At 43.6% G+C, this 19,981-nt stretch overlaps 1 protein-coding gene across 1 annotated transcript in view; it reads right to left on the bottom strand.

Moving 5' to 3' along the window:
- Tnni3k (TNNI3 interacting kinase) overlaps positions 1-19,981 on the bottom strand; it is a 304,879-nt gene that overhangs the window by 81,551 nt on the left and 203,347 nt on the right. The window contains exons 18-20 of the mRNA XM_008853645.1: positions 12,924-12,976; positions 12,566-12,618; positions 8,126-8,258 (exon numbers count right to left, since the gene is read on the bottom strand). Of these exons, the coding sequence (XP_008851867.1) occupies positions 8,126-8,258; positions 12,566-12,618; positions 12,924-12,976 (239 nt within the window). The remainder of the gene's footprint in view (positions 1-8,125; positions 8,259-12,565; positions 12,619-12,923; positions 12,977-19,981) is intronic.

The following is a 19,981-nucleotide window of genomic DNA, read 5'->3' on the forward strand; positions in this document are numbered from 1 at the left end:
ATCTATCTATCTATCATCTATCTATCTATCATCTGTCTATCTATCTATCTATCTATCTATCCATCCATCCAAACATCTATCTATCTATCTATCAATCATCTATCTATCTAACTATCATCTATCATCTGTCTCTCTATTTGTATCTATCTATCTATCTTCTATCTATCTATCTATCTATCTATCCATCCATCCAAACATCTATCTATCTATCTATCTATCATCTATCTATCTAACTATCATCTATCATCTGTCTATCTATTTGTATCTATCTATCTATCTATCTATCTATCTATCTATCTATCTATCTTCTAATCTATCTACCTATCTATCATTTATCTAATCTATCACTATCTCCTGTTCATTCTGTTTCTATGGAGACCATGGCTTACACAAGGGCCTTTAGCATCTGGTTCCAGTTTTGTACTGACACAGGAATCATGTCCCTGATGATCATGTGTCCTCTGATGCCTACGTAATGACAGCTCTGTCGGTGTCTGCACCTTATTGATGCTGCTTTCTTCCAGAACCCCTGCCACTGTTTCCACTGTTTCCTTTTTAAAGAGAAGTATTTTTTAAATGCCATTTATTATTTTTATTTTATGTGTATGAGTGTATTGCCTGCATATGTGTAAGCACACCCATGTCATGCAATGCCTGTGGAGGTCAGAGGGGGGTGTTGGGCCCCCTGGCACTAAGTTATGGATAGTTGTTAGCTGCTATGTGGGTACTGGGAACTGAACCCAGGTCCTCTGAAAGAGCAGCCAGGCTGTTAATCCCTGAACCTTCTCCTCATCCCCAGAAGCAATTTTTTAAAAATGTTTCATTTCTCTTGTCTTACTGCTCTAGCAAGAGTTTCAAGCACTGTATTTAAAAGAAAACCCCAAGACTATCACATCTCTAGACAAATGCAATTTCTTCCTATGTACAAAATATGGATCCTTAAATTTACAGAAAAGTATTCCAGTCACCACTCATCAAAGAATCTACTTTTGCAACAGATGGAGATTATTACAGAGTTCCACAACTGGTCATACACAGGCTTTACACCTAAGGCTCACGGAATATAGTGGAACAAGGGGTAGAGAGGATACTATTGCATCTCTCAACTCTCACTAATGGAGCTCCCTCATGCAACAGAGGACCATGAGTGTATTGCCTGCATGTATGTGAGTGCACCTGTGTTGTGCAATATCCTTGGTGGTCAGAAGGGGGCCTTGGCTTCCCTGGAACTAGAGTTACAGATGGTTGTTAGCTGCCATTTGGGTTCTGGGAATCGAACCCAGGTCCTCTGCAAGAGCTGTCCCCGAAGAAGTAACTTGTACAGACCAGCTCGGAAGGGGCATGCTCTAAGAAGCTTCCCTACCATCAGTCTGGCGAGGAGGCCCCTTCAGGGAGCATCCTGGAGCCTTTGGGTGTTGAGAACATGATTTCAATCTGAACTGTCCCTCACTGGCTATGCTTTGAATTCTTGTTCCTCGGCTGGTGGCTCCATCTGGGGAGACTGAAGAACCCTTGGGAGATGGAGTGCAGCTGTTGGAAGCAGGCCACTAAGGGAGGCTTTCAACAGCACAGCCTGGTCCCTCACTCTGGTCTTGCTCTCCGTTTCCTGATCTGGGACCAGTAAGCAGCTGCCACCATGTACTGAGTCACTGTCCAAGTGCTGTCTCCTCTGCCACGACCACCTTTTACCCAACACACTTGTCTATGCCTTTCCTGCTACCATGGCCTGAAATCCTCTGGAACCAGCAGCTAAAAATAGATCTCTCCTCGCTTAAACTTTCTGTGGGGCATCCCTCTTTCCACAGTGACGCAGAAGGTGCTTACACCCTGAGCTGCCCTCTTTCTGGGCTCCTTCTCCTACTGTGCTTCTGTCAGGTGCTTCACAGTGAGCAGTCTGAATGGAGGGAAAGAACCGTTCGTTATCCTGTTTCCTTACTCCAGCACTGCTCCTCGCCCACAGAAAGCACCTGAAAGTAATGACGGTGGCTCACATTCAGAGAGCGTGTTCTGTTGTCACCACTGTCCCAACCCTTGGGACACATGGCGTCCTAAGGATTTATTACTTTAAAGAAAGCAGTACAGTTAGGTACCTGCCCAAGGTCACCAGACCTACACTCATGATTCCCTCACTCCTGCCTCAAAAGCTCAGACACACTTTCTTTTAGGAAATTAAATTGATGCCAACCTTTAATCTTTAGATACCCAAAGAAATAAATAACTGAAATTAGCCGGCTGGACCACAAGAACATCTCTCTTCCCACTCAGTAGAACCAGGTGGCAGCTGGGAGATGGCCACCACCTGGAGTCTGAGCAGGCACCTTCCCAATCTTCACACCCCTGGTCCCTAGTGAGCGTGATCACACGTCCCCTGAATGCTCATGGGTTGGAGATGGTGGATTTTCAGTCCTTGCTAAACCTGAGATTGAAAGGTTAATTTGAACACATGTTATTGAAAGAGACTTGGAGTTTATCTCTATCACCTGTGGAGGAGTCAATGGTCATATCAGAGGTCTGTTTTCTGTTTCTCCCAGAGTAGCATGCTGCAGAATCAGGGAGGATGAGTCCTGTGTAATTGATAATACTGTCCCCTGCTGCAGTCAGGGATTTGTTACTTAATGTAAGTGGCTGATACACGGCTATATTGAACCTGACGTGTCACATAATTTATTGCCGAGCACATGCGAGAGTGTCTAACTGCCTCCAACATGTTAGCAGTCCTGTTGATGCATGGCCACTGTCCAACTGTTAAAAATTCAGTATCTACTATAAACAAATTCTCTTTCCAATAAAGTACTATAAATTTTAATATTGGGAACACTGAAATTAAGTTATATTCTTAGGCAAGACTTCTAACTTTTATATTAAATAATGTCCTCCTCTCCATAAAAAGAGTAAATAGTTGGGGGTTGGAGCGATGGCTCTGTGGTTAAAAGCACTGACTGCTCTTGCAGAAGACTTGGGGATATAATTCCCAGCAGACACATAGTGGCTAACAACTGTCCTAATTGCAGTTCCAGGGGATTTGATGCCCTCTTCTGACCTCCTTGGGTATTACATGACACAGGTGTACTTACATACATGCAGACAATACACTCATGCATAATTTTTTTTAAAGAGTAAATATTTCTAGGGGAAGAGTCTGTAAGCAAAGTTACCTTTAGTTAATCATTTTACAATATGCAAAGTTTAATGCATTATGGAAAATTATCAGACTATATCCACACCTTAAGAGTAAAAATAAATTTGTTTATTTGGGCCAACTATATGGTCTTGAACACCTAAAAGGAAAGTATAACCAAAGATTAAAGAGATCAGTATATTTCCTTAAGAGTTCAGGGGATTAGACTCCTCAGACATTAGGCTTAAGTCCATATAAAATGTTATTTAGGCAATTATTTCTCATTGATGATTTGTTTCTAAGCAGAAAGTGCTGCTCGGATGTAAGACTTCAAATCTTGGTCTGCAATACTGTGGTGCCCACCTGTAGCTAAGTGAGACAACCAGCCATTGTTCTAACATGATGGATAAATTTGTTTTCTCCCCCTATCTAGAAGCCTTTGAGAGGGAACTGACACTGATTCTAACCACTCCAACAGCTATCAAAATACCTGAAAGCAAATCCTGAATCCATCACTCTAGAGTCCAGCCTTGGCAGACAAAAGAAAAATGAGGAGGAACCCAATAGAGGCATGCTTTTGGAAGCTCTCGTCAAGAAATTCCCAAGGACTCTGATATGAACATTTGAAATTTGCTCTGTTCTGACTTTTTTCTAGTTCTCTGTCTAGAACTTATAATGCTAATTACTCTTGCCTTTACTTCTCCTTCACATCCCCTATTCACCAGTCAAGGACTTTCTTTTCTCCCTACAGTTAAGCATTATGCAATTTGGGAGTCTTTTAGATAGACCCACTGAAGGGGTACTCCAGTTGCCTCATCCTGTGTCTCTGTTCAGCATGACGAAGCCAGAGTGGTCAGCATCCCTATTCCCTATTAGCAATTTGGGTAACCCCTTCAGAGGACGGTGTGATAAGAATAGGAGGTGGGAATTAGCTAGGCAGTGAGGGTAAAAAGACCCCAAAGAAAAGTAGCCAGTTCCTTGACTAAAAGTCAAAATGTCCTTGGGCCTTTTAGCAACATATGCTGTTCCAAAGGCCAAAAATGTCAAAAGTATTTGGGAGCTTTTATCTAATCCCTAAAAGATTTTAGGGTTTTGTCTTCAGAGGGGATTAGAGTAGCCAAAATCCCCATAAAGGAAGGAAGGAAGGAAGGAAGGAAGGAAGGAAGTTAAAGAAAGAAGAAAGAAAGAGTACATGAAGATGTAAGAAAAAAATTGATGGGATAGGTGTGGGAGGAGTTGGAGGGGAGGGTGTGGGCATGGATTTGATCAAAACACCTTATATGCATGTATGAAATTCTCAATAAAGTTTTTTAAAGTTAAAAAAATCCCAAAATGTACCTTAAATTCATTGGAATGGATGTGAATATATTTATCATTTATAGGACACTAAGTTGTTGTTCAAAAATTACATTATCATAGGCTTCCAAAGAACTATTGGGCAATAAAGTAACAAACAATGAAAGCATGAAGAAATAAAAGCTGCAGAGTTAAATCTAGAAATTATTCACGGTCTCTATGATAAATATCACAAATTCATTGACAGAAGGGCTAGAGAGACGGCTCAGTGGTATAGATGGCTTGCTGGTCCTGCAGAAGACCCAAGTTCAGTTCCCAGCACCCACATGTAGTGACTCACAACTGCCTATAACTTTAGCTCTATGGGGATCTGGTGCTTTTGGCCTACGTGGCCACCAGCACTCATGTGCACACATACCCCAAACACATATTAAAATACACTAAAGCCGGGTGTGGTGGTGCACGCCTTTAATCCCAGCATTCGAGAGGCAGAGGCAGGCGGATCTCTGTACAGGGAGACCCTGTCTCAAAAAGACCAAAAAAAGAAAAAAGAAAAAAAAAAGAAACACTAAAAGCAGCTGGAGAGACGGCTCAGGGGTTAAGAACACTGGCTGCTCTTCCCGAGGACCTGGGTTAGGTTCCCAAAACCCATGTGGTCGCTAGCAACTGTCCATAACTCCAGTCCCAGGGTTTCAACACCCTCTTTTGACCTCTGTTGACATGACATGCATGGATACACTTATATGCAGGCAAAACACTCATATACATAAAATAAAAATAAGCAATAAAATATTTTAAAAATTCATTGATAGAAATTAAAGTAGATCGAAGCAAATAAAAAAAAGACCATGTTTGTTGAGAATTTTGTGATGAAGACATTAATTCTGGCCAAAATGGAGTGCATTAAATCTATAGATTTATATTATCAAATATTTGACGATTTATAGATTTAAATAACAAAAGTGATTTTATCAAGGAAGGACAGAGTTGGAGGTGTCAGGGTTAAGGACTGAGTCAGTTGCAGCTATGAAGGTGGCGTGCAGTTAAAGCAGGTATAGACACATAGATAATGAAGCATCAAATACACATGCATATTTTTCACTGACTCCTGACAAAGGCACTAAAATGATCTATTGGAAAATCATAGTGTTTTTTCATAAATCATTCTGAAACAATGGAACATTGATGTTCAGAAAACCAAATACACAAAAGAATAACAAATTCATCCCATACTGTAGATGGTGAAAGGATGCAAAACGGACCTTAATAACTATAAAGTCTAAGCCTATAAGATGGTCCTATAAAATGTTATAGAAAAAGAGGACATCTCTGTGGATATTTTGGATAAGACATTAAAATGATTTAAAGTTTGATAAGATGAACTTTAATAAAATAAAAATTTGGCTTTTGCAAAGCATTTCTGAGCATATGAAAAGGCAGATCACAGATGATAGGAAATCTAATTGCAAACAGCATATTAGATTCCACCTCGAACATAAGAACTCTTGTAACTAAATAATAAGACAAGATGAGCAAGCACCTCACCAAAGAAAGATATTGATGCCAAATATGAACATCAATAGGTTATCAAAATCAGTTATTAGAGTCATGCTAAATAACAACAAAATAATGTGTTCATACCCAACTTGAATGGTTAATGTACTTATTTACTTAAGTAGAAATCCTTATATACTATCAATGAGACTCCATAATGTTATGGATAACTTGGGAAACTTTTATCATAATGTATAATAGTTGATCTCTTAAGAAGTTATTCAAGAGAGATGAAGGAAAGTGTACACACCCCCGAATAGCTTTTCTCATCCTCATGGTCCCTCACCAGGGCTAACTCAAAATGGTCACAAAGCTTGTCTGTGCATAATCAAAGTTAAGCATATTTAATGTGGGCTATTACACAGAAGTGGAGGCGATTGAGTTATCGACAAGTGGGAAACACGATTCTATTCATTCGTCATCCTGGAAGAAGCAAACCTCTACACAGATATCAGATCAGTGATCACAGGTGTTAGAGCTGGGGAGAGCGTACTAGCTTCAGGGAGGTATTGGGAACATTCTGGAGTGATGGACATATTCTGCACCTTGGTGGAAGTTGTAGTTAACAACTACATGTGTTTACTAATAGTCATGGGACTGATATTCTAAAAAGGCGATTTTTCTGTTATACTTCAATAAAGATTAAAAATACTATTGCAATAATTTAAATGAAGTCTTATGGCTTGACCTGGGAAGGTTATGGGTGATAAATGGTGAATAATTCTAAGATCATTTGGAAATAAAAAATCAACTCGACCAGATGAAAGGACCAACACTAGGGGGAAGACAAAGGAAAATGGATCTCTGTCTTGTAAAAATGCAGCACAGAGCACCTGGAATTTGAACCACATTGTTTTATACCCAGCTGTCTTAATGGAATACAAATTTTAGGAGATCAGAAGACATACCTGATCCAGGCGATCAGAACCATACCTGGCAAACAGTGTGGGTGGTCAATTTCATAAGAAAACCTTGATTTTTTTTTTTTTTTGCCATATCAAGTTACATCATGCACATAGAACATGCACGAAATCCAGGAATCCTGCAAAGCTCTGGGACACTGGGGGAAACTCCTGAGTGTGAAATGACAGTGTTCTCTCACAGCATGGTGGTGTTGCTTAAGCTTTCTAACGTGTTTGCACTTAATCCCTGTGGTCTAGGATTACAGGGTGACCCTCACAGGAATAAGTGTCATATCAGAGTTCATCCACAACTGCACTTCAAGCACACTTAGCTCTGGGAACACAAAGTCCTTAAGGGGTTTCAGGTCCAGTGTGAGGAGACAGGAGTATCATAGATAATGAAAGAGATGCAAATTCGATTTTCCTTAGGGCTGGAGTACTTGCTGCACATTCAGGAGCACTGGAATTCAGATCTCAGTGTCCATGTGATGAGCCCATTGGCCCTGGAAACCCTGTAGCCACAGCTCCTGGGGTGGAGACAGGAGGATCACTGGCCTTACTGACTGAAGTCTACTGGAGATAAAGGCCCAGGTTCAGGGAGAGACCCTGCCTCAGGTGGGGGGCAACCAATGTCCTCTTCTGGCCTCTTGTATGCACACTGATGACTGTACCCTCCCCCCATACTCACACATGCACAGACACAGAGATAATGCTAACTTTGAACCTGTTATGTGCACATTTTGCTGGTGACTATATCCCTCACCTCATGATCTACATGTGTTCAGAGTATAAATTGTAGCATCAGGTATAATCAGACCCACTCACAAACTTGAATTTCGATATATACCTACAGAAAATTATCAGGAGATGCGTTTTTCAGCCTTACTGGGTTATTTCTGTGTTGATGCTTGCTCAACTTCTAAAATCTAAGCTCAAAGAGTAGCAGAGGACTGCAAGGCTGTCCATCCCTCTCCACACAGCCATAGTTACTTGCTTGTTTGATTAGAAACCAATAAATCGAAGCCTTAAACTTGCATAAAGCATTCCTACATCTCTGTGCGCCTGTGTCTGAATTCACAGAATAAAGCCATAAAGTTTTCTGTATGGGGTGCATGCCTTAAAACAACGCAAGATCTCTGGCCACCCCGCCGGGAAATAACTATCGTTTGGGGAAAATGTTGCCTCAGTTTCTGGGAACTCGCGCTGACCTTGGCCTCGGGGTCCCTGAGGTGCATCTGAAGCGGTGAGCTCTTACCTGGCTTGAGATGGGCGAATGGAATTTCTCCCGTGAGAAGTTCCCACAGACACAGGGCGTAACTGAAGACGTCGGCTTTGATGGTGTAGCGCGTGCACTGCGTGAACACCTCGGGGGCCATCCAGCGGAGGTTCTGCAGGAAAGAGAGGACCCCCACAGTCACCCAGGGCTCAGCCCACCCTGCAGGGCGGGGTCCTGAGCAGCACGGGGCAAGGTTCTAGGTCCTGATGACTGTGACTCTGCCCACGAGTGCAATAAACATTGTGTGTCTTCTGTGATCCCTCTGTTTCTCAAGAACTCTTTAAAAGCCACCGAGAGATCATAAAATTCACAATCGTCCCCAAATACCACCAGTAATCACGACCAATCAGCCGCCTCATGCAGTCCTATCACGATGGCAACCTGCTTCACAATCTTGCCCCTAGACATCTGGGAAGCCTTGGAACAGCCAGCTAGAGCTTTGGAATAGACAGCCATGCATTTACCCATGAGCACTGTGGTGGCCCTGGGCTGAGACACACTGGGGGAGCCTTCCTGTGTTTCCGTCTCCAGGTTCTAATTTAGTAAGTGGTTAAATTTAGGCCCCTATGTTGTCAGGGAGACGCACCCCCACACTCCTGTGTTCTCATGAGGAAGCACCCCACATTCCTGTGTTCTAGGGATTAGCACCTACAGCTTGAGTTCTTTTAGGGAAGTGTCCCCATGCCCCTGGGAAGTTGATTCTCCAGGCAGGATTGAAACGCTCCTTTTTCCTGTGTTTGCCCAGAGGTGCTCTCTCTGAATTCAGTTTCCAATCTAGAAAGGCAGGCAAAAGGCAGGCAAAAGGCAGGCAGGCAGGCAGGCAAGCAAACAAACAAACAAAACAAACAAAACAAAAAAAAAACCAAAAAAAACTTTCCAACTCCCCAGCCCCATCTCTTTGAGGGCATTAGCTATGGTCTTTTTATTTGTAATTTCATGTATTTCTGTTTAAAGAAGTTTAAAGAAGTTGTATTTTTTATCAAATACATAAATTTGGCTCATTCATAGTTTAGGGTCCAGAATGTTAGATTCTGACCCATGAGAAGGTAGTTTGGGTTCATACCACTGGCTGCTCCCCGGTAAGTCCATCATCCCTGGACCTTGGATTCCTAGAGAACCAAGCAGGGACTCTAGCTCTAAAGTCTCCAGACTCTACATCCTGTCAGACAACTGGCCCTAGCAATACTCCTTTAGTATTCTTACTGAATCCCCGTGTGTGGTGTTGGTACTGCTAATTCTTCTGAAAGTTCTGCCTTACTTTGAAATCATGTAGAATTAGCTCTCCAAAAGATATGACTTTATTCTGGGTATTTTGCCCACATATTGTTCCCCTACCTGTGTTTCCACAGTCCAAAAAGCCTCCATTTGTAGAGACTGTGCATATGTCAGTGAACACCTGGGAGAAGTCAGGTACAACAGGGTTTGGATGGGGGTGGGGGAAGGGGGCACAAATAATTAGGGAACTTAAATAAGGCCACACAAGTAGGAAGACATAAAATAGGCTCTAGAGTAAATACAGAGGGGTGCTGTGCTTAAAGGTTATGCTGTGAGGGCAAAATAATTAATACTACCTGCTGTCAGTGACTAGGTTGAATTCTGCTCAGAACGTGCTTTTACTCAGAGAGCAACTGGCCGTTTGAGGATCTCTTGGCCAAACACTGGAGCAATATAGCTGTCCAAGATCAAGCCGAGGCCCATGCAATTGCAGTTTTTAGGGGTTGGATTCAAGCAATACTTTTTTTTTTTCTTTTAAAGTGTCTAAGGTGACTTTAATTAGCGCGGGTAGGACTAGGATCCTTTGATAAAGCTTCCTGTGGACCCCAGGTCCTAGATGAGGTTTGTACGTCCCTCAAAAGGAGGACGCAGCCCCCCCTCCTTGACTTCATACCCCACGTTCCTTCTTCTTCATCCTCTTCCCTAGCTTTGGGCATACCAAGAGCTCTGCTGGGTCAGAGCCACTGAGCCCACTGTTCTCCCCCCTCCCATGCTCTCTGCTCATGAGGATGACCTTTGGCCAGGCCTGAAAAGCTTACATTTCACTCTCTCCCTGTCTCAATATACGCCGCCCCCCCTCCGCCGGCTCATTCAGCACGTTTTCCTAATAACACACTCATTAGCACTGTTTGTCCACTGTCTTTCTTTCCAGTGGAATATTAGCTCTATAGGAACAAGAATTCCCCCCTCCCTCTCTCTCTCTGCATCCCTGTGTGGGTAGATGCATGTGCGAGCCAGATGTTGATGTCAGTGTGTCTCATTCAGTTGTATCTGTACCTTATTTCTTGAAACAAGGTCTCTCACTGAATCTGTAACTCAGCACTTTGCCTAAGCTGGCTGGCCAGTGAACCTCCAGGAGCCTCCTGCCTCTGCCTCTGCCTCCCCAGCTCTGGGGTCACAGATGCATGTCTAGGTTTTTACACGGGTGCTGGGATCTGAGCTCGGGTCCTCAAACTTGTGCAGCAAGCGCTCTACACACAGAGACACTATAATAACCTTATTTGGATCATTGCACTATCCTCAGATCTTAGACTCTGTGGCACTGAGGTGTTCTGTACATGTTTGCCAAATGAATGAGCTAAATCTAACTGGCTGTATGTTCGAATATGGATTGAGTCTGTGACTCAAGGACTCATTCCTTACTGTGTTGATGCAGGGAACTGGGGGAGCCTTTAGAAGCAGGGTTTGATGTAGGGTAATTATGCTGCTACCTAATTAGAAAGGATACTTTTCATCTTCCTAGGACCCATCCCAACTAGTTTGCATGAGAAGAGAGGGGTTGTTACCTCAAAACAAGTCTGGCCCTCCCCAGTGTCTGGTTTCCTGTCTGACCATGTGAACTCACTACACATCTGCTCCCGCTGTGCTGATATTTCCAGTGTGGTGCAGACAGGAGGGTCCTCATTAAAGCTGGAGTGTGCTGTCTGTGTTTCAGTGTCCAAAACTGTGAGCGGGACAACCTTTCTTTCTCTATGGAATTCCCAGTCTCGTGTTATTCTACAGCAATGGAAGTGAAATATTACACCATAGAAACCAGAGAACATCACCAACACCTCCAGCACAACATGACTCAGATGTGATTCCAGAGCCCCTCATATATGCCAACAGGCCAAGCTATTTGAAGTCTTCCCAGACATCTTGGCTTCTTAGCTGCCCCTTGCTCTGGCCTATGCTGTTCTCTCTGCCTACATATCCTTCCAGCCTCTCTGTGGCTTATTCACCAACCTGTTCATCCCACCGAGCTTCCTTGGTGCTCTGTGAAACCCATTCCCCCAAACTTCATGCACCTTTAACTCTTATTTCTATATCGTCCCCATTCCCAAATGAGCTCCTGGAGATCAAGAAGTAAACCCATTCACATTGTGCCTTTCTGTCCCCCTGAGCCACTGACATGTGGTATGCCCTCAACAAGTGTTTGTTGAATGACTCAGAAGAACAGAGGGAAAAGGTGGCAGGTGCTTAACAAGAAAAATACAGCCAGAACCTCACAGGGTGCAGCGTGGGTGATGAGGGCTTCTAGGGCAGGGCTCACAGTGGGACTGTCCCAGGCTGTGAAAGAGGCCAGTGTGTCAGGGAACAGACAAGTGGTGCTGACACACTTGAAGCATCCTGTTGTAGAAAGAGTAGGCCACCGGGGGGCCGGGGCCAGAACAGAATAGGCCCAGTTAGGGGGAAAAAACTGAATTATATTTTGTTGGCAAGGGAACATTGGTAGAGTGTGACTTGTCGAACAGCAACAAGCGAGGCTATGCAGACGGAAAGGGGAGGAGCTGGAGTGAGGCGCTATCACAGTGGGCCAGAAGGGAATCAGAGGTGGGAGAGAATGGACACTGGAGAACAAAACCACAGAAGAAGGTGGTTTACAGCAGCAGTGGAAAGGCAGTGTGGGGAAGGAAGGTGTGCAGAGTTGGGGGGTCACAGAGCACTGAGAGCCCCGAGGGAGAAGCATGCCTATTTGGGAGCTAGGCTGGGGTGGAGACGCTAGGAGGTGCTTGGAGAACATTTATCCTTGCCCACATGTCATAATTTACATTTTGCTTAAGTGCTAATGCTTGACTGTATCAGCTGATAATAAGGGCAGGGCTGTAAGTAGCCAGCAGTCCCTGATGACCCACTGACAGTAGTCTTAGGGCTTCTAAACATTAGCTTACCACAGAGTATGCCCATCCAGACAGGCAGGCAAGTCTGTGATCTGCACCCACCACATGTTTCCCAGGAGCACTGGAGACACCTCCCAGTTACTTTTTCTGTAACATTTCTAAGTGGAAACACTCTGTAATCGTTAATTTGGGGTTTACTGAAAATATAACTTATCCCACCACTCAGACAATGCCATCTCCCTGGATAAGCCTGCTTGATTTCCTTCTCCTCGCACTGAGTGTAGATATTTTGTTTCTTAATTATAGGGCAGAAGGGAAAGCAGACCCCAGGCTGTTTGGTCATGTTGTCTTCATCCAGAGACTGCAGAAATCGTGATTCTGCAAGGAAGAGAGAACACGTTCATGTCAAAGAAAGTGTGTCAACACCAATGTCAAAGGTCACAGCAAAAATTCTGGAAACTCAGGGAAACTATCCTGTTCAAATACCCACGTCCTCTGTTGGCTGAAGGCATCAAAGGGGAAAAGACAAAAGCAAATGGTACATTTTCAAAATGCAAGGTCAGACTGAAATTTGAATGAAATATAGACATTGATGAAGGTGTGAAATCCAGATTACTGTAGACTATCGGGCAGTAGGGATGAAAAAATGATGACATTTGGGGGGCTGTTTCTGGAACTCTTACCTCCAAAATCTGCCACCACAGCATGGCCATCCTCGTAGAGAAGAATATTGTGACTGTGGGGAAAGCAGACCTTAGGTCAGCCTCAGCCTATCCCATCCAGCTGTGCCCTTGGGAAGAGGACAAAGTGGTCACCTGCTCACTGCAAGGGGCAGTGTGCTCCTCAGGCTGGCCAGAATGCCCTTGGTTTGGCTGATTCAGACAGGCATTTACAAAATGTGTTCTTGCTCTAGATTATGCTCAAAGTATAAAAAATTCCTTCTTTAATAAAAGTACTAAACTTGACAAGACTCCTTAGTTCCAGTCTAGTTCCTCAGCTCACTGCGTCCTGTTTACAAAGTCCTATAGACAGCCGGGTGTGGTGGCACACGCCTTTAATCCCAGCACTCAGGAGGGAGAGGCTGGCGGATCTCTGTGAGTTCGAAACTAGCCTGGTCTACATAGTGAGTTCCAGGACAGCTGGGGCTACAGGGAGACCCTGTCTCAAAAAAAGACCAAAAAATGAAAAGCAAAAACCAAAGTCCTATAAACAAGCCATAGGAGGCTTTGAGAGCTGCAGGACCTGGAGCTAAGAACCTGCTGGCTGGACCTCAGGCACAAGGGGCTTTTAAGGCAGGACCAGCCTTGAATACAAGTTTGGGGCTGGCAGGAAGTCTCAGGTGGTAAAGGTGCTTGCTGTCAAAGCTGACAGCCTGATTCCTAGGACCCACATGGTAAGAACTGACCTGAAAAGCTGTCCTCGGACAGCCACATGTACTCTATGACCTGTGCATGTGAGCACATGCACACATACACACATACATGGACTAAAAATAAATAAATGTAAAAATAATTCTTTTCTAAGTAAGGAAGAGTCTATATGGAAAATTTTCTGGACAGACGTTCTAGGTACCATTTCCAGATGACAGAGTATGTCCAAGGGCTATGAAATGACATTTTAAAGTTTTGAGGATGCAACATGGAAATCGCTCTTCCAACCCAGAATTTTAAAAGATTATGAAGAGCATCAGTAGATTCTAAGTGTCTTTACTGCATGAGGAGGCTGGACAGGTAACTAGCCTGGCTGTCATAATGACTCCTATATGTATAAACATGGATATCTACAAAGAATGTATGTAACAGCATCTCAGGGTACACCATAAATATGTACAATTTGGGTTTTTGTCAACTGTGTCTCCATAGAACTGGGGAAGGTGAACTATTTATGGAATAAAACAAATCTCAGACAGCCTAGGAGAGGCTGTTCCTACCACACAGTGGCCTGCATTATGGGATGCCTTATGGACAGGCCCGGAGTGCCACAGCGTGTCCATGAGCACGTCTGACTGTTGTTGTTGCTTCTTTCCTATCTGGCTTACAAATGATGCACTTCAGGTAGTCCTGGGAGGTCAGTCCTGGGAGGTCAGTCCTGGGCGGTCAGTCCTGGGAGGTCAGTCCTGGGGGGTCAGTCCTGGGCGGTCAGTCCTGGGCGGTCAGTCCTGGGAGGTCAGTCCTGGGGGGTCAGTCCTGGGGGGTCAGTCCTGGGAGGTCAGTCCTGGCAGGTCAGTCCTGGGAGGTCAGTCCTGGGGGGTCAGTCCTGGGAGGTCAGTCCTGGGAGGTCAGTCCTGGCAGGTCAGTCCTGGCAGGTCAGTCCTGGGTCCCTTTCAGTGCAGAGGCTGACTTGCATTTACTGTGCTTAAGTGTCACCTGTTCCTGTTCCTCTGCTATTTGTCTGGAAAACACTATTTTTATTTTTAGTACTCAGTAAGACCAGAGTAATAGTCTGTGATTTACATGCTTTCTGACACAGACGTCAGCTTTATGTATGTAGCCCCTCTTAGTATTTTAGAGGTACTTCCAATTAATGATCTACAACAGCAATCAAGTTCAGCACAGCCTTTTCATTAAACAGTTCCACAAATGGAGTCACTCCAGTTAGCTACAGGAAGGACAGCCAGACATCTCTGTGGCATCCCCTTTCTAACAGAGCAGCTTTGGAGGCAAAGCTGTAAAACCCAAACCACCGACAGATAATTCATTCGTTTAAACTTCTTTTAATGTAAATATTTGTTACTAAGAATAATTACACCAGCTGCCAGAGTGGCAGCAGAATGCGGCAAAATGTTTTTCTTTGAAACAAATTTAAGTAATTTTGGCCACTGGGTTGGCTAGTGAATTATTGTAGAGGTGGCAGGGGATCTGACGGTAGGAACTGGGTCTTGTTTCTTGATGTCCCCCTAACATATTTATGACATTACTTTTCATATAGAAATGCTCAATAAATGTTTATGGAACAAACACATTAAGAGGAAGTGAAAACAGAGCTTACTGCCACAGGCAGTCATCGGGGTTTGGTAGTATAAAAATTGTTTCATTGAATAATTTAGTATTTGCTAAATACCACACATCAATCTATAAATGAATATTTAAAATTCAGAACATGCTGGAGTGTGTGTTAGGACTCATCTGGCTTATCTGTCTTGGATCCTACAGAAGGGGCCAACGCCCAGCACTAGATGGCTCTTGGCTGCTGGACCTAGAGCTCATTTCCTTTAGAACCTCATCTCCGATGTCAGAGCAGTCCCTGACAAACAGTAGGTGGTCAATGGATGTGTACTTTATGAGCCGTACCTCGGTGCTTTTCCCCAAAGCATGAAATTTACTTTGCTTCTAATACCACACCACTTTGGAAGGTGCGAGGGGCACAGGCTATGGATTTCTTCTTCATGGAATTTATAATCTGCTCATGAACGCAAAGATGAATGTTTTCAAAGAAAATAGCACAGGTTAAGAAGAGATTAGCTCTGAAGGGCAGTCAGTTATTAAATCTACAGTGTGTTGAGACTTTTGTTATTGCTGGGAAATTTCTTCCATACTGGGGTCCAGTGGTGAACAGGGCAGGAGGAAGCGGGCTAACACTCTGGTGAGGAGATAAAGCAGGAGATAAAAAGGAGAGAGGAATTCTAAGGGGGGGGGATCTTGGTGATGGCAAGAGTTGCATGTGTACATAGAGGAACTATGTGAGTAGACTTACTAAATTGGAGAATAAAGGGATGTTTGAGTGGAAGCCATACTGTACTGTGTGAGGACCTGAGAGTCAGAGAATTCCACACTAGACGCAGGAGGTAAGAAAGAGCTAGTGTGCTGTTTATGTGTTGAATACGATGCTCCAAATAGGGGATTGCCACTCAAGAATGGTGTTTGGCTCTGGTTATGGAAAGATGAAACCAGAGAGGTAGAAGAAGAATCAGAAGACAGAATGAACCTATCCAAACATTGGGGAGGACTTCACTATGGGGACAGTTGGGAGACAGACCATAAAACAGATTTTAAAAAACAAACAAAACAAACCCCCCAAAAACCACAAGCCATCTTCCAATTCTAGTTCAGGCTCTTTTACTAGAAAGTGGTAATACACACATTTAGCAAGAGCTGTCTTACAGAAAGCCTGGGCATTTTAATTTTTTTCTAAAATTTTATTTATTATTTTTATTTTATGTGTATCTGTGTATTGCCTGCATGTAGGTAAGTGAGCCCATGTCGTGCAATGCCTGCGGAAGTCAAAAGAGGCTGTCGGATCCCCTGGGACTGGAGTTACGGACAGTTGTTAGCTGCCATGTGGGTGCTGGGATTCGAACTCAGGTCTTCTGCAAGAACAGTCAGTGTTCTTAACTGCTGAGCCATCTCTCTAGCCCCATAGCCTGGGCATTTTTAAGAGAGAGATTGGTTAGATTCCAGATGCAAGTTTCCCAACTGGACTAAATGTGACGTCTAGCTCTGTGAGTGCAGACTGATGAGATTAAGATATATCACATTAAAGATGTTCAAGACAATCGCTAACGTTTGACAAACAATAACAACACAATGAAGGCTCAGTGGCAGTGTAGGGTCCAGGACAATGTAAGTTCTTAGCTTTGAATGTGGCCAAATCTCCATAAAGATGCCAGGAAGATGACCGAAGGGTGAGAACACACAGGGACTGCTAGAATAAGAAAGAAATGGACACACGTTCAGCAACAATAAAACCAAGTCTCCGAATCTCCTGCAAAGTTACTTCCGTTGGAACTGAGCCGTACTTCCTGGCCAATGAGAGGAAACTGGAAGGCTTGGACTGAAGGGCCAGCTCAACTACTGGCCAGTTTCCTCTCTATTATGAGAGTTAAATTCTGTGCTGGGCACTGTAGTGTCTAAGAATAAAGGGTAAGTAAGAACGAAGATAGTTCACCATGATTTTCCCTTTGAGAGACAAGAATATGGCACGTAAGAATTAATTATGAAAAAGGTCACAAAGCAAGGAGAAGATATGATTTAAAGAAAAAAGAGGGACAGAGGGCAAGATGGACTGAAACCTAGAGTCAGAGGACAGGACTAAGTACTCACGGTCAAGTACGTTAAAAGCCCTGTGATTTTGGACAAATTATGCAACTTTAACTTTCTGAGACTTCTTTTTCATCTTAAATAATTGTGAAATTATTCCACTTACAGAGACACATTCAAAAAAATAAAATAAGAGGAAGGAAGGAAATTGAGCAATAACAGGGATTTATAAATATTCAACTGTGTCCTAGTTTGTTTCTCCATTGCTGTGACAAGACACTGTGACCACCACCAACTTGGGGAGGAAAGGGTTTATTTGTCTTACATCTCCCAGGTCACAGTTCATCAGGGAGCCCACAGTAGGAACTCAGGGCAGGAACCTGGAGGCAGGAGCTGGAGCACAGGCCATGGAGGAATGCTGCTTACTGGCTTGCTCCCCTGGCTCCTGCTCAACCTGCTTTCTTATGCAACACAGGCCCACCTGCCCAGGGATGGCACCACCCACAGTGGGCTGGGCCCTCTTACATCACACAACAATCAAGTAGATGTCCCTCAGACATGGCCACAGGCCAGTCCAATAGAGGCAATTCCCCAACTGAGGCTCCCTCAACCCAGGTGTGTCAAGTTGACACTAAAGCTGTCCAGCACAAACTGCTATGTGGGATTGGTTAATAAGACCTGGCTTGTGGAAGATTCCTACAACTGAAATACAAGGTACTTCGTTGAACATAAAGCTGTTTATGTGTTCATAAGTGATGCTTCTTAGAAGGAAGGTGACTTTCTTACTGAACACTTACAGTAGAAACAGATTCTACTGTGGGATATTGTGACTCTCTCTTAGCCCTGGAGTGCCTCTCATTCTGTTCCCACTGTCTGATTTTGTAAAGCTATTGCTTCTTTGACTGAATGATTTCCATTCACCTAAAGGAATCTTGGTCCTCTGACTGCACTGAGATTGCAGCATCTGTTGGCTTTGTCTTTTACCATGAAGCAAATGATTTGAGTCAATTGTTTATGTAACAGAAGTATTTATCTCTTTGAAGTGTCTGTTTCTCACAGATTATTCCACAAAAGCTCTTTTAACCTCAATATGGCACACACTCTGCAGAATACAAAATATAACCCAGGGCGAGATTACTTCATCCAAATAAGCCAAGCGAATAGAATTGATGCTCTGACCTTCACTGCTTCCTTCCTAGTGACGCAGTTCAGTTCAGAAAAAGAATAGCTGTTTGCAAGTGTGTGCATGTGCCTGTGCGAGTGTGAATGCACGTGTGTGTGCACGTGTGTGTACGTGTGTGCACGTGTGTGCATGTGTGTGTGCACACGTGTGTGTAATCTTTTAAGAGTTTTTTCTATTTTTCTTTTCACCAAGAGTGAATGGAAGCTAAATTTTGCTGGTTCCTTTCCATAAAAGAAAATTTTCTCCAAACTTGGAGCTGAATTAATTTAATGAAGCCATTATGTAAGGATCAGGAGTCTTTCCATTTTAATTGCCTGTATTGAAAATTTACCTAAAGTGCTCAAATGATTCATAATCAGTTGGTTATGCACTGTAGTCCAAAGCTAATTGTCACTATTAATCAGACTGGCCTGATTATTAGACCATTTTCTCAGTCCCGTCTCCTTCCAGCTGGAGTGAAGCTCATGGTTGGCCTTAGAAGGATCAAGGTGACTTGCTACCTTCACTCTGCCATCATTAAGAAAGGTTTTTTAAAATCATTAAAAATGCATAAATATTAATTCTTTTTTTTCTGAATTACAGAGCCAGTCAGTCGTTACTAACAAACACTAGTTTGAGGGCACCATAGCCAATCTCTGTGTCCTTACTGGAAGAGAAGACTGCCCCAGAACTGTAAATGTAGTCACACCAGCCCAGGGCTCCCCAGACCTGCTGCAAGTAGCTTTTAATGCTTCCCGAAGGTGATTAACTCATGATTAAAGACAAGGCAACCAGCAACCAGCAAGCCTGGGAACATTCCAAGGGTTAAGTCAGGGGAAGCAATTAGGCTTCATTTTCAATCTCATCACACTGTGAAAGTCATTAGTTTACAAACATATCCTCTGACAAGGCATCATTCACAGCAGAGCTGAGGCATCCTGGATCAGCAGCCTGCCATACATCTCCTGCAGAGGGCTGATGTCTCTTCCCTCAGCACTGGCAGCTACAGCGCTCTCTACTAAGCCTTGGCTAGTACAGGCTAACATCATCCCACACATGACCTCAATACTCTAAAGTGCTTAGAGTGAGTGTTTCAAATGCAATACAGACCCTTGACGCATACCCAGGTCACATATACCTACTTTGGATCCTTGTACCGTTTCTTAAAAAAAATTCTGGAGCCGGGGGCTAGAGACATGGCTTAGTGGCTAAGAGCAGTGGCTGCTCTTGTAGAGGACCTGGGTGCGGTTCCCAACACTCACACGGCCATTAACAACTGTCCATAACTCCAGTTCCAAGTGAATCTGACACCTTCTTCTGACCTCTTTGGGCATTATATGACACAGGTGCATCTACATACATTCAAGCAACATGCTCATACACATAAAGTAAAAATAATACATAAAAATTTTTTAAAAAAATTTGGAGTCATCTAAATCATTCAGTAGTCACAAGTCTGTTAGGTGTGGTTTGATCTCATTCTCTTTTTGTTTCCGATTTCTGCCTCCGATTCCCTTTGTCTGTCTGTCTCTCTGTTTCTCCCCCCCCACATACATACACACACAGACACACACACACACACAGACACACACACACACACACA

Source organism: Nannospalax galili, unplaced genomic scaffold, assembly GCF_000622305.1.
Source record: "Nannospalax galili isolate Female #2095 unplaced genomic scaffold, S.galili_v1.0 scaffold387, whole genome shotgun sequence".
Lineage (NCBI taxonomy): Eukaryota > Metazoa > Chordata > Mammalia > Rodentia > Spalacidae > Nannospalax > Nannospalax galili.